Raw genomic sequence first — 15,115 nt, forward strand, 5'->3', positions numbered from 1 at the left:
GATTAACTAACAATTCTCTAATCTTTCATTAATTCTCTAAACTGCTAAATTGATTTCTCATCATTTAAGGAGTTCAGGTCATGTGCATATTTCTTTTGACTCTTATTTTTATAAGTGGATCTTTTTTCTTTGCCACTTTAATTATTCCACGACTAAATAATAAAATACAAATAAAACAAATCCCTAGACATATATTTTATAAAATATAACACATTTTGCTTATGCTCGCCCCAAGTATAAGGTTTAATGTTGGTTGTGATCAGATATATTATTGCAAATACACTAAACATGACATGAAGATTTATAATTGTTGAATTGATTTATATATGGGAGCAATATGGAAAAATGCTGCTTATTTATTTCTCTTTTACCTTACTTTCATTTTTATAGTAACTTTTTCTTTCTATCCTAAGCTAATCTTTCTGCATGCTGTGTAAAGCTGTTTCACTTCCTGGTTACATACAGGTCATAACTACCTCTCCACGTTTTCCCCTCACAATACTTGCATGTTTATGCAGTAGAATCTTCTGAAAATGAGACTGGACATATTGTTTAATTAAGAGAAGTCCTGTATATATACATATTCAATAAAAGACATTTTTTGCAGCTTCTTTTCTGATGAATTATGTCTTTTTAATCAGACCACAGCGAGACTCATGAACAAAAGACCTAAGCTATATTTAGCCAAGGACATGCGTGTCTTCAGAGTAACACAGCGACATTTCTGACATGTTAAAAAAATCAGGTCGAACCAGTCTGTCCCAGTCGCACTGCTCACTACTTTCAGATTTGCAGAAAACACCCGTCAAAGACTTTGTTACACATCAAAAACCGTCAAAGGATTTGGAAATTCACCACCAATGGCTGAAGACTGTCCATTCTCTGTGGAGGATCTACGCTGTCCTGTGTGCTGTGAGGTCTTCGATGTCCCCGTCACACTGAGTTGTAAACACAGCTTCTGCAAAACCTGCGTTCAGACACACTGGGACAGTAGAGGAACCCGGCAATGTCCTTTGTGCCGCCGTTCAGAGCGCTCATCCAGGCCTCCAGTCAATCAGGCTCTAAAGATGGCCTTGGATGTCTTTAAAAAGAAGCCGGAGCAGTTCATGGTTAAATCGGTGGAGCTTTGCTCAATACACAATGAGGAACTGAAGCTTTTTTGTCGGAAAGATGCAGAACTTATCTGTGTTGTTTGTACATCATCAAGGGGACACAGAAATCATGATTACTGCCCGATAGCAGAGGCAGCATCGGAAATAATGGTAAGGAAACATATGATAACCTGTGTGAAGATGAGTCTTATGTTTTTTTGTAGCTAGATATTAGCATTTTATATAAACTAAAGTGTGGGCTATACAGTATGGAAGGCCAATTCTGCCACACAAGAAAAACATGCTTTTGAAAATCATAATTATTACATAAAATGTGTAAAAGTCATAATTATGAGATGAAAAGTAAAAATTATGACTTAAAAAGTAAAAATGATGGCATAGAAAGTCAATTTTAACTTCTATTTCAATTTCGACATTTTAAACTCATAATTATGATTTAGCGCAATAATTCTTACTTTATCATAGTTTCATAATTTTGACATTTTATGTTATAATTTCATAATTACCAATTTAGGGGCCATTTACACCTAAAAATATTAATCTTTTTATGCATTTTGGCTGTTCATTTACATAACAGCAGCGTTTTGGGGGCCTGAAAACTCCAACTTTTGAAAATGGGATTCAGTTTTTGAGAATGATACAGTTATCATCTATGTGCAAACAACAAAAATGATAGCATCCATATTACATATTCAGTCTAAGCAGAAAATCTAAGCCACATAGTGTTTTTTTACAAAGTGACATCGCCACCTACTGGCCTGGCATGCATAACACAGCGTTTTTAGTCAGTTTCATAATTTTGACATGTCGTCTGTACGCGAAAAACGCAAAGGAAACATTTTTCTGTTTTTAGTACATCTTTGTCCTGTAAATGTACCCTTAGTATGTCTAAAGCTGTGTTTCCACCGAAATTACCCAGAAAAATTTGTCCCAGGAACTTTTTCCCCACATATCTGTTGCTGTCTGCGTTTCCATCACGGTCTAATGTACTGTGAAGATTAGGCAAATTAGTCCAGTGACGTACGACTGCGCACGACTTTCCAGTTCCCGCTGGATTTCGTCCTCCTCATTTAAGCTTAATAAAGCCTAATTTTTAAATTCCATTGTTTATTTGAATAGCAAACAACTGTTACTGCACACACAGCAACAGACTTTTAAAAACGGGTGCTGAACATGCTGATTGGTTGACTCCATGCAGCATTTTATTTCCCCAAGTCCCACCTCTGAAAGTTCCTGAACTTTGAGAATGCACTACCTCATGAGCAGGGACTTTCTGAGGGGGAAATTGTGCCCGGAACTTCATTTAGACCCTGGTTCCTGTGGTCAAAACACACTGAATACCACCCGAAAGTCCCTAGTTCCTAGGGAAAGTTCCTGTGGTGGAATTTTTTCTGTGTGGCAGAAATAGGCTTCCATATACAGCATGTGTCAAAGGTCTCAAGTTCTCTAGGATTGGTTCATAATTGCCCTTTGTATACACTTACCCAACAGAAAGAGCTCACAACTAGGTACAATCCTTTGAAGAAACATCTAACCGACTTTGAAAAATTAAAGGTGAGCTTGGAGGAACTGGAAGCATACATACAGGTAAACAATGTACAAACCTACAGTCCCTCAACATAAACTTCCTCATGAATCATCCAGTCCAATTCATTGTTATTCTAATTTACAGAAACAAGCAGCTGAAACTGCTGCAGAAGTAAAACAAGAGTATGAAAAGTTATATGCAATGCTGAGGGAGGAGGAGGCAGCTCGACTCATGGTGCTTCAAAATGAGAGAGACAGTAAGACCGAGGTGGTGAGAGAGAAACTGGAGGAGGTCAATAAGAGCATTGAACAGCTCTCTGATATCATCAACTACATTGAACCCATCATAATAGCAGATGATCTGACATTTTTAAAGGTCAATATGCTTTTAAACCACTATTTTTACTTAAAGGTGCTGTGAGCAATGTTATAGATATTCCTGAATTTCCTCTTTTGATTAAATACATGATAATACTATGGTATCATTACTTGTCACTCTTAGCGATGAAAAAGCTTAAATGATTGGTTCTTGGTTGTTATAGAGATCAGCGCAATATCTCAGGACAGTTTTTCAGTAACATCTTTTGGGCATTATATTATGTTTCCATAGTATCTCATTAAAAAATCACTCACAAAGCCTCGAAGTTAGGTTCCTCGTTTGGCCCTGTCTGATGCAAGAAATGGTTCAAAGAATTAAAATTATGCTAATACCTTTACATTTTCTCTACCTGCAGGAATGTAAGGAGGCAATAAGATGGTACTGTAAGCAATAGCTTTTAATGTAATAAGTCTGTTTTCTCTTGTCACACTGAAATCAACAAATAATGCATTTATTATAGGACTAGCTCCACTGTACCTGAACCAGAATATCCAGCAAGGGCACTTATAGATGTGCCTCAGTACCTGGGATCATTAAAGCACGGGGTCTGGAAAAGAATGGAAAGAGATGTCAGCTACTGTAAGTACACATCAAATGTCTTCAGAGTACGTTAAACGCAGCATGAAATGAGAGTTGAGATATTCTTTTCTTCCTTATCGATACTTACATCCGAGTGAAATGGCTCCTAAGACAAGAAAAAATGTGGGACGAGACCTGATTTTTTCCATCAGGGATTGAACGTATAATTGGATTGTTGTCATTTGTGCAATCTCATGTGAGTGACAGGTTGTCCCGCCCTCATGCCAGTAAACATGCCTTCAGAGAAGAGAATTTGTTGCAAGGAAAGAGGAAGTTATTTTGATTAAAACAAATGATAAATCATTTACAATAAATACTGCGATATTCAATGGTCAATTTTGATCTTTATGGTGACCTTAAAGGGAATGTTCTTCCCAAATTGCAATTGTGACATCGTTTATTAACTCTAGTGTTATTAACTTTTTTTTCTTAGGTGTAACACAAAATGAGGCATTTAGCTTAATTGTCCAAACTGACCATTTCTGTACAAAAGTATACAGTGAGTGAACAGGGGCTGAAAAAAATCCAATAGTAACTACTTCTCTTCATTTCAATCCTTCTGAAACTAATGTCTTTGTGTCATAGCTCTCAGATTTCCTTTGCACCTCAAGATGTTTTACATATTGCACAATGTTTGAATGTTTAGGGTTAGTTTGACAAAATGTGTCTGCCAATATCTGAAAAAAGATCTACTAAAGTAAATTAGTAACCACACTGCTACAGTACGCATATGCAAAATCATGAAAAGACAAGTATCTTTTTTTCTTCCTACTATCTCTCCAGGCTCTGTCAATTTTGATCCAAACACGGCACATCCTAACTTGATCATCAGAGATGAACTCACCACAATCAGCTATGGGGAAAAGCAGCAGCTTCCAGATAACCCCGAGCGCTTCACAGGCCGCATGGCAGTACTCGCTGCTAGCGGCTTCAATTCAGGAAAGCAGCGCTGGGACGTAGAGGTGGCACACAGCAAAGAGTGGTACATTGGAGTGGCACGAGTGTCCATAAAGAGGAAGACTGCAGTTTTCCTCAACCCAACAGATGGTTTCTGGGTAATTGCAAATAATGAGGAATCCTATTGGGCTCAGACCTCTCCCCGCACTCGACTGACTCTAAAAAATAAACCACAGATAATCACAGTTGAACTGGACTATGACAAAGGAAAGGTTTCTTTTTCTAACGCTGCAGATGGTGCCAATATTTACTCCTTTAAAGATAAGTTTACTGAGAGAATATTTCCTTATTTTTCTATTGGGATAAATAAGGGGAACACACTTAGAATCTGTCCAGTTTAATGTGTCAGTAATGGGGTACAAATATGTACACACAGCAGCAGAACACAGATGTCAGTCATGTATTTGAGTCCTTAATACGGTTACATTTATGGGAGTGAAAACCACATTCTATAACCAAACTCACAACCGCATTCTCAGAAAATCTGCACTGTGTGAACAGAACAGGACTGGGCAAGTAAGAGAATACGGGCTTGACTGTCGTGCGTTCATACAGACAGTGTTCGAGATGCTACTGTAAGTTGCTGTGTGAACGAGACATTTCAAAACTCACAACTGTAAGTAAATTTCATTGTCAATGTCTGAGCATTGTGCTGTTTTTATGAGACAGTAATTTTTTAAAAACTACCTTTATTTTCAAGGGTCATTATCATTTAAATTCCATTAGTGTAATAAAGCAGTTTTTACTATCAGCTTAAAGGTGCTAAAGAGGTTGTAGTAAAGAGGATGTTTGGTTTTATACATTTTTGCAATATTACTTGAAACTGTCTTTACTAACTGATAAAAGACTATTTATTAGGTGAAATGAAAGGAATAATATTAATATACATCATCTGTGCACGAGATAGGGCCTTAAAAACATCAGCCAATCGTTTACGTGATCATCGCATAAACAATTGGCCCTCTGGCTTGTCAATCACTGCCATGACGTTCCTTGTGAGAGACGTGCACGGCTGCGCGCTCCAGTAAATTTCCACACTCTACAGGCGCCGCATGCATTGTTTTTGTCAGGAGACAGGAGTAACAATTGCAGATTATTATGAGTTACCTGCGGTGAGTCCGACATAATGAATCCACTAACACGACACAGCGGATGCCGGTGGTAAACACTCGTGCACAAGTTTTGGGAGGCGTTCCTTTGAAAAGAGCTGTGAAGGAGGGGGGTTGTTCTTACGCATGCACTCATTTCAAAAACTTTGAAAAAAATTATCAGTCGACGAAAAAATCCTCTCTATCACCTTTAAATCAGCATACACAGTTTATGTTCTAGTTTTTAGCAAGGAAAAGCTTACCTGTTTTTGCCAGAATCTTGTGACTAGAGTTTATACAATGATAAAGCTGTATGCTGGATCTCATTCAGATATATTTTGATTTCATGTTAATGAAGTTATATAATAAACATTGTTGAACTTAAGCTAAGCATGTTCTTTTCATTATTGAACCACTTTTTTATGACATGATTATGATGTGAAATGATGATAAAAAAGTGCAGCAGCACAGTATGTTTCATACTCCTTTAAGGATATTTCTATTTTGTAACTATTTACTTGAGCTATATGGTTATTCCTGATTCAGAACATTGCAGAGCTATTTTTAGGGCTAAGCATTTCAAGCACAGAGTATCATCTACCTGAGTCATCTACAAGTCACACAGGACAGCCAAAGACGGCTACTACTACTGTACTTACAGTAGTACAAATTGTTTCAAACCATGCTCTTAAATTAACATGAAATCCTTTATATAACATATTAAAATGCATTTTTGACACCACTTTGAACTGTACAAGAAAAGGAAGGTCAGCCATTACAAGAACCTCTGTAAAGCATAGTATGAAAAGGTATATGCAAACAATTCTGCTTATCTTCTACATAGCATATTATGATCTTTAACCACTGCCTTGTTACCATGCTGCTCTAACTTTCCTACTGTAATCATTTGATTGTTTATGTATGAGTGATTCTGTTTAGTAAGAACTACTATTCATATTGCAGTTCTTCATCAGAAAAAAAAAACTTTTCATTTAATTCAGTTTTGACCCATTCATAGGCCAACATCTGTAATAAAAAAGAAAAACCAAATAAAATATGATCATATTGTTTCAGTTTCTGAACAATAAGTTCATACAACCACTGCAATGATATCACACACAAACAAGTGCAAACCAGACCAAGTTTGAGGCAAACCAAGTGGCTTGAGGGAACTTTTAAAAGCATTTTATGTAGTTTAAAAAGGATTAAGTAGTGCCACATAATTTCTTGTGTCTATTTGAAATACTGACCCTTGTAGTGCTCCTCCTAATGTGTGCAGAAAGCAAATCCCAAAGCTCACAATGCCACCTCAGTCTCTTATGTCCTCTTGTGGACAGATATACTGTACACAGACACCAAGCTGTAGACTAAATAAATTAAAGGGAGTATTAAATGGACCTAATCCAAAGCTTTGCTTAGCCTGTGCTCTTCAAAGCTTAATGGGATAACTGAGAGATTACATCAATAATCAATGCATCAATCACTGAGAGAGAAAGTGGAGCAACTACCTAAGCTCCCAACAACAATTCTGCAAGACATAAATCATGTAAAGGGATTTCAGACTAGCATTAGAGGTGGTATTTCAAGCTCAACCCGAGTCATTCATGAACCCATTTTTCATTGTCAGTGCCAGTTGGGAGTATTATATATGTCTGGTCTTTATGTTTTATCTTTATGTTTGTATTTTTGCTTACCATTTAGCCATGCCAGTATGGATCTGCAATAAATAGCAGCTGTTCTCAGCCTTATTTGGGAACTTATCAGAATCACCTACTGGTTGAAGATCAAAGTTAAAGCATAGCAATCTTTCTCTTCATATTTTTAAAGTACATAACCAGCACATTTAAATTAAACAGCATAAGAATGTCAGTTCTCTTTGTCTTTGGCTTTAGTTTTTCTTTGAGATGCCATATCTTTAAGTTTAGAGTCTAGTTTTCTCTGCAGATATGCTTTTTTATTCGGATCCATTGATTTGTCCTTCTGCCCACTTCCTGCGTAGAGCACGCCTTCTTTACTTATCCTCATTCTAGCCTGAGCTTTTGCTTTGTCTCCACAACCGTGAACCTAAAAAAAGACAATATATTATTTACAACACATCTTGCATCAAAAATGTCTTTAGTGTAAATGTTGTACATGTTTTAAAGAGGTCATATAATACATTTTTTATGATTTCATTTTAATGACTCTTTTCAACCCTCTCTCTCTGGCATATTTATTGTATGACATATTTATTGTATAAACCCTTTGGGCTTACAATAAATTGAACTTGAAACTTGAGGTTTCTAATGTCAGCACCCTTTTGCTTGTAAAATGAGAAAAAGTACTTAAAATAATCAGGAAAAGAACTTCAGGCACTCGTTTCAAATGTTGAGTGTTTTGTGTTTATAAATAATAGCATCTAACCAGCTTCCTCAGTATTAAGTCATTTTGAATGTAATGGCCATATTTCTGATTGCTGAATACAATGAATTCTATAAATGGTTTATTTAGACTGGCAACACATTTTCAGTCCGTTTTCATATTAGAATGAACACATTTATCAAAAGATAAAGGAAAATGTGGCTCCTCATGATATGACCCCTTTAATATAAAATATAAAGCAAGTTGTACCTCAGGTATATGGTGACTCAGACAGTATTGTCTGTTACAGTAGAGGCAGAGCTGCCCTAGTGTGAGGACGCTGGCTTTGCACTTTACAAAACTACAGACGCTGTCAGCTTTAACCACAGCATCGATGAGAGCATCAAAATCGCCATCAGCTGAGGCAGCTGCAGCTATAGCTGTGACTCCTGCTTTTATCTTGGTGTTTCCTATGAAAGAAAGACCATGATGTTTAAAACAGAGAATGAAAGCAATGAAAGAATTCAGATACTGGAATAGAAATCACAAACCTTTGAAAGTCCCTTTGGGTTTCTTAACAGACTGGTTTTTACTAGCATTGAAATCTGGTTCCAGTCTCATACTCTGCTGTTTTTGCTGTTTTTTCTCCTCTCGTTTCTGCTGCTCCCGGCGCATTCGCTCCAAATGTAGGCTTTTCAGATCAACAGCTGGCTCTGAGGAGACTTTTTGTGATTCTTCTTGTAGCTTTGCTGCTGTACATTCAGTCACATCTGGTTGTTCAGGCTCCTTTACAGGCTTTTCTGCTCCTGATTTAGGCCGGGACACAGTTACGCAACGGTTTTTCCCTTCTCCCTGGCTTACATGCCTCAATCCCATTTCTTCAGAGAGTTCATGGACCTGTAGACGCTCATGGGAATTTAGTGTGGAAGGAAATTGTAGTTCTGTCTTGTTTGGGTCTTTCAGAAAGTTCAGAAGCTGCTCCTGTATCTCTTTTCTCATATTTTGCGTCTGATCTACATCTTTGGGTTTAGAATGGAGTGAACTGGTGGTTTTATGTTGATCGGGCTGAACACTGGACTGACTCGCTCCACTGCTTTTATTGTTTGCACTTTTCTTGTGTTCTTGCTCTACTTTCTTGCCTTGGTTTTTGGGCTTCTGTTTTGCAGACATTGTGTCTTTATCTTTGACCCGTTTGTCCTTTTCATCACGGGTGTAATTCTGTGCCACACAGTCTTCCAGGTACTCAAAGCCAGTACGAACTTCTCCGTGTTCAGACATATAGTCCACAAGGGATTTGAGGAAATCATGGTTTCGAACAGTCTGAGAATCACACACCACCGTGAGCTGGCGTCTGGCACGAGTCACAGCCACATTGATCCTTCTGTCTTCAGCAAGAAATCCAACCTCACCTTTGGGGTAAATGTAAGACAATTAATTTCTTAAGTATTCCTTATGTTGAAAAAGCTGATGCATTTTATATGTCACACAGATTTGGAATGTCAGTCATGTATGTAGTCATCATTTCGATCTGGCGTACCCTTCCTGTTGGATCTGACCAATGACAACACCACTGCCTCCTTCTCTCTGCCCTGAAATCCATCAACAGACTTGATCTCCAGCTCTGTATATTTATGGGACAGTTTCTGTCTCAAAAGATCCACCTGAAATAGATAAAATCCTGTTTTTTAAAATGCGTGAATGATATTGATACTGAAACAGCAGTGTAATACTAATGAACGCATTGCTTTGCAGACATATAAAAAGAAAGCATGTGTTTTTTTACACATAGATATTTTGAAAAGTATCTCACCTGGAGATTATAGGGTGCAATAATTGCAATGTCTTTGACTTGAACTCCAGCCTCAGAAAGAGCTTTGATATGAAGAGCCACAATGTCTACTTCTCCTGTTAAGAGAATAAAGACAAAAGCTTTTTCAAACACTAAAATAATATGGCACTGGCACTACTATATATCAGTATATTATATTAGATATATTAAGTGATATAAGGAGGAGGTTGTATTTGGAGCTGATATCAACCTTGATTGCCTTTGGACTGCTCATCGGTGTCCTCCGTCTCATTCAGGCCACAGCCTGCAGTGTCAATGAGCAGAAGGGGAATTCTGGTTTCCTCAACGTCAGCAACACCAGCCAGGTCTCTGTTCAAGATACAATCAGTTTGCAAACTTAAAATATACATTAAAAAAATAAATAAAACACTCTCTAAAACAGCAGTACTGGGGGAAAAAACAATCTAATTTTAAGTCTTTAGGGGAAACTACAAAGTAGAATTCCCCCAATTTAAAATTTACTTTAAAGGGGAAGTTAAAAAGTACAGTCGAGGGACAAGCCCAAATAGTTCAATTCTACCACTCTTAAAAATTAAGAAAAAGTAATTAAAGATGCACAATAAAAAGTTTGGTCACACTTTAGATTAGGGTCCAATTCTCACTATTAACTAACTATCAACTACAACTCTAACCTCAATAAACTCTTAATTACTGCTTATTAATAGTTAGTAAGGTAGTTGTTAAGTTTAGATATTGGGTAGGATTAAGGGATGTTTATATATGCTAATATGATAAGGCATTAATATATGCTTTATGCTTTGTACTATTATATAGCCAATATCCTAGTAATAAGCAACTAGTTAATAATCAGAATTAACTAAAGTGTTAGCAAACGTTTTTATAAAGCTATTATAACCTACCTTAAAAATTCAGTATTTTTTAAATAATCTTAAGGGTGCTAAAAAGGGTCTTTTCGTCGACTGAGAAACCAAAGACTGTTAGTGAGTTTTTGAAATGAGCGCATGCGTAAGAACAACCCCCTCCTTCACAGCTCATTTCAAAGGAACGCCTCCCAAAATTTGTGCACGAGTATTGGAACACGAGTGTTTACCACCGGCATTCGCTGTGTCGTGTTAGTGGATTCATTATGTCGGACTCACCGCAAGTAACACATAATCTGCAGTTGTTACTCCTGTCTCCTGACAAAAACATTGAATGTGGCGCCTGTAAAGTGTGGAAAGTTACTGAAGCGCGCAGCTGCGCTCATCTCTCACAAGGAACGTCATGGCGATGATTGACAAGCAGGTCAGTCGTTTATGCGATGATCACGTAAACGATTGGCTGATGTTTTTAAGGCCCTACCTCGTGCACAGATGATGTATATTAATATTATTCCTTTCAGTGCACCTAATAAAGTCTTTTATCAGTTAGTAAAGACAGTTTCAAGTAATATTGCAAAAATGTATAAAACAAAACATCCTCTTTAGCACCTTTAAAAGGAAAAGTTTGTCTAATGGAACAATAAAACATTGTACATGACCAACAGTGCCAAATAAAATGTTTAAATGTTTTCCCCAGAAAACCTTGCACACCTAAGCAAGTGTTTCTCCACTGAAGGGTGTGCAATCAGCTTTCCCTGATACATCTGCTCTGAAGCCCACTGCATGATGGCACTGTTCATACGGTACTGAGTGGTCAGCATTCGAACCACTGAGTCTCCATATTTCTTTATTAGCCTCTCCATTAAGCTGACAGACAGGCCTTTAGATGCAGCACTGTGAAAGATAAAGATAGATAACATTTATAACATGAACATTTTATCGTTATGGGAGTATGTTAAACTAAATGTATTTCATACTTAAAGTTACATAAATCAACCAAAAATATTAAGTGTTTAATGAAAACATTAGAGCTCATCAAGAATGGATATCATAAACCAAATAATTCACAATCTTAACATACATTTCCTTTTCCCTCATACCTCTGTGATTTGATCGTGGGCGGCAGCTGTTTGTAATCCCCAGCCAGTATGCATTTGCGTGCTTTGAGCAGAGTGATCCAACAGCTGCTCTCAAGAGCCTGAGCACACTCATCTATCACCACCAGGTCAAAATGATCTTTAGGAAGATGCTTGAGAGGACCATCATCAGAGGCTCCTAAATTACACAAATCAATCATATTTGAGTTTAAATTAGGCATAAACAAACAAACAAACATTTCCTGAAATAAATTTCATGAGTGCTAGGGAAGGTTTACTAACCAGTGTTAGTTGCCAGAATAACATCGGCTCTTTTCAAGATCTGAGTGATAGCCGTTTCCTCCCTGGTCCTCAGCTCTCGCCGCAGATCCTTGATTTCCCGTTTCAGATTGCTCCGTTGGCCTTTGTCACGAGTCTTCTTCATTTCATTCTGTCAATGCATTTGATGTTTTTTATTTGACTGTGTTACAAAACACAGTTTGACAGATGGCCCTAAATCATATTTGAACACTTGAAGGGTTAGTTCACCCAAAAATGAAATAATGTCATTTATTGCTCACCCTCATGTCGTTCTACACCCGTAAGGCTTTCGTTCATCTTCGGAACACAAATTAAGATATTTTTGATTAAATCTGATGGCTCAGTGAGGCCTGCATTCACAGCAATGGTACTTCCTCTCTCAAGATCCATAAAGGTACTAAAAACATATTTAAAACAGTTTGTGTGAGTTCAATATTATAAAGCGACGAGAATACTTTTTGTGTGCCAAAAAAACAAAATAACGACTTTTCAGCAATATAGTGATGGGCCGATTTCAAAACACTGCTTCGGAGCTTTACGAATCGAATCAGTGATTCGGATCTCCTATCAAGCAGCTAAACTGCTCAAATCACGTGACTTTGGCGCTCCGAGTCACTGATTCAATTCGTAAAGCTCCGAAGCAGTGTTTTGAAATCAGCCCATCAATATCTTGCTGAAAAGTCATTATTTTGTTTTTTTGGCGCGCAGAAAGTATTCTCATCGCTTTATAATATTAAGGTAGAACCACTAAACTCACATGAACTGATTTAAATATGTTTTTAGTACCTTTATGGATCTTGAGAGAGGAAATGTCATTGTTGTGAATGCAGGCCTCACTGAGCCATCAGATTTAATCAGAAATATCTTAATTTGTGTTGCCAATATGAATGAAGGCCTTATGGGTGTAGAACAACATGTGGGTGAGTAATAATGACATTATTTTCATTTTTGGGTGAACTAACCCTTTAAGCCACATTTTAAAAAAGTTTGAACTTCATTGTATAATATATTGCAGTATTTATATTGAGAAATCAAATTTCTTACAAAAGCTTTGTCCATATCCTTGCGAATATCAGAAATGATGTTAGTGTTGTCACTGTGTGCAAGGACTGCATCCAGCGAGTGCTTCTGAATCGACTCGAGGAGACGGGCTGGGTGACCCAATCTTAAAACCTTGACCTTGCTCTTCACCAGGCGCTCCACCAAGTTATCAACAGCCACATTGGAAGGAGCACAGCAAAGGATCTGTTAAGATTTACAAAGATGTTCATCACAATGCTGCATATATACTACATCAAATAATTTATACCTTAATTATGCAAATTTAGTGTTTGATATCTTGCTCGCCTTTTGTTCTTGTTTTACTGTCTGCAGGATTACTTCAACCACTGTAGTGGTTTTGCCAGTCCCTGGTGGTCCATGTATGATTGCAACATCTTTTTGAGATATTGCGAAGGACACAGCCTCTTTCTGAGAAGTATCCAACCCAGTGTTGCTATATTCCAAAACATCTGCAATAAAAGAAATACAAACAGGATTAGGACCCCATTGAACTAGGCAGAGTGATTTTACTAGAACGATACTGTATTTTAGATCTCTTTCACATGTCATTCCATGTATATGCTTACTTTGATGTGATAATATCCCTGGTTCTGAGTAACCAAAGAGGACATTGATGAGGTGAGATGCAGGACCACTGCTGTATCCATTTAAAGACTTTAAGGCACTGAAAGTAGGTAATACATTACATATGCATCAACAATTTCATGTGGAAAAACATGACAAAATGAATAAACCTGAGCATGCAGAGCATATTTCATCAGCACAGCTGATAAAAGCTCTAAAAAATATGACACTTGATTTTGAGGAAAAAAGAATAAGCAATAGTATTTAATGATACAAGCTGTATGAATGAACTGATAATTTCTCGTACTTTGACAGTCGTCTATAGGTCACATCATTTGCCAGCTTCATTAGATTGTAGAGTCCATCTCTGTCCAAGTTAATACTGTCCTGCGTATCATCAAACGCCACGGTCAGGGACGCCTGGGTAACACGTGTTACCACACCTGAGCCCAATTGAGATGGCTCACCTTCTGACTGATACAAACCTATAATATCACCTATAAACAGAATACAAAAGAGAGCAAGTAAATAATATTTGAGTTAAAATGTGAAGTGGCTCACTGCTCAGAGGCTTCGTTATTATATGTATTAGGTTTCATTAGCATTATTGTGTGAAATAGAAGTTTTTGCACAGAATGTCTCACCAGGTCCAAAGGTATTGCTGGGAAGAACTGAAGGTCCTATACTTTTCCTGGGTTCAAAAACTACTAGACGCCTGCCATACATGCCAGTATGTTGGCTTCCGATCTGAAGTTTCATCAGAAACACTCCTTTGTGCTGTAGATTCTTGTGAGACAAATTCTCCTGCCATGCTCTGACAATACAAACAATATTTCATAGTTAACTAAAACATTTGGGTAATACAAATGAATGGGTACATAAATACACGATTAGAACATGTGTAAGACAGCAAACCGTATGTAATTTACCGTGTTTCTTCTAATTCAGCCTCTCTCTCTTCTTGCAGGAGCTCGAGGGTCTTTGAAACGAAGTTTTCAACCTCCATAGCTGTCAAATCGACTCGAAGAGTAACTAAAAGGATAAGCTTGTTGAAATTCTTACTCTGGTTATTTACAACTTATCTATTAAACATTCAGAGGTTTGTAATGTCAAAAAAAAAAAAAAATAAGCCTGCTAAGTGGCACAACTGTGTGTATATGAAGCTGTCATGTCTGTTTGTATATTACAGCGCATGCACTGGATGGGTCCGTCTCTAAATTCAATCCCACTCAGTACAGAAGATCCAGGCTGTATAATTCCGTCCCGAACAGAAATAGTATACAACTGTTAAAACATAGAACGGCTACAAAATTATTTCAGGTATATAAATTATCTTTTACTACAGATAAAAAAAATTATAAAATATTTAATTTTAACTACAAAATTGATGCGGAACGGATATTCCCCCACTGAAGGAGGAATATTTTTGTTGCACCGGTC

General features: G+C 37.3%; 2 protein-coding genes across 4 annotated transcripts; one reads left to right on the top strand and one right to left on the bottom strand.

The window, feature by feature from the left end:
- Positions 1-751: 751 nt before the first annotated feature.
- LOC137022835 (zinc-binding protein A33-like) lies at positions 752-4,895 on the top strand. Its single transcript, XM_067389308.1, has 6 exons — positions 752-1,262; positions 2,604-2,699; positions 2,785-3,015; positions 3,374-3,396; positions 3,479-3,597; positions 4,381-4,895. The coding sequence occupies exons 1-6, from the start codon at positions 861-863 to the stop codon at positions 4,893-4,895; spliced, it is 1,386 nt and encodes a 461-aa protein (XP_067245409.1). The 5' UTR covers positions 752-860.
- Positions 4,611-14,870, bottom strand: ighmbp2 (immunoglobulin mu DNA binding protein 2). 3 transcript variants are annotated; one of them, XR_010895445.1, is made up of 16 exons: positions 14,605-14,870; positions 14,320-14,489; positions 13,983-14,172; positions 13,678-13,775; positions 13,397-13,560; positions 13,094-13,294; positions 12,032-12,179; positions 11,753-11,927; positions 11,364-11,546; positions 10,022-10,140; positions 9,793-9,887; positions 9,520-9,643; positions 8,534-9,391; positions 8,253-8,452; positions 6,893-7,706; positions 4,611-4,712 (listed from the first exon to the last, which is right to left on the bottom strand). XR_010895445.1 is itself a non-coding variant. In XM_067389307.1 (15 exons), exons 1-15 carry the CDS (start codon positions 14,679-14,681, stop codon positions 7,509-7,511), a joined length of 3,000 nt encoding a protein of 999 aa, XP_067245408.1. In that variant the 5' UTR covers positions 14,682-14,870; the 3' UTR covers positions 6,166-7,508. The 3 variants fall into 3 exon arrangements, 1 of the variants encoding a protein (XP_067245408.1); XR_010895446.1 differs by lacking the exon at positions 4,611-4,712 and having other exon boundaries at positions 6,164-7,009; positions 7,337-7,706; XM_067389307.1 differs by lacking the exon at positions 4,611-4,712 and having other exon boundaries at positions 6,166-7,706.
- Positions 14,871-15,115: the final 245 nt, after the last annotated feature.

This window comes from Chanodichthys erythropterus, chromosome 7, assembly GCF_024489055.1.
Source record: "Chanodichthys erythropterus isolate Z2021 chromosome 7, ASM2448905v1, whole genome shotgun sequence".
Taxonomy (NCBI): Eukaryota; Metazoa; Chordata; class Actinopteri; order Cypriniformes; family Xenocyprididae; genus Chanodichthys; species Chanodichthys erythropterus.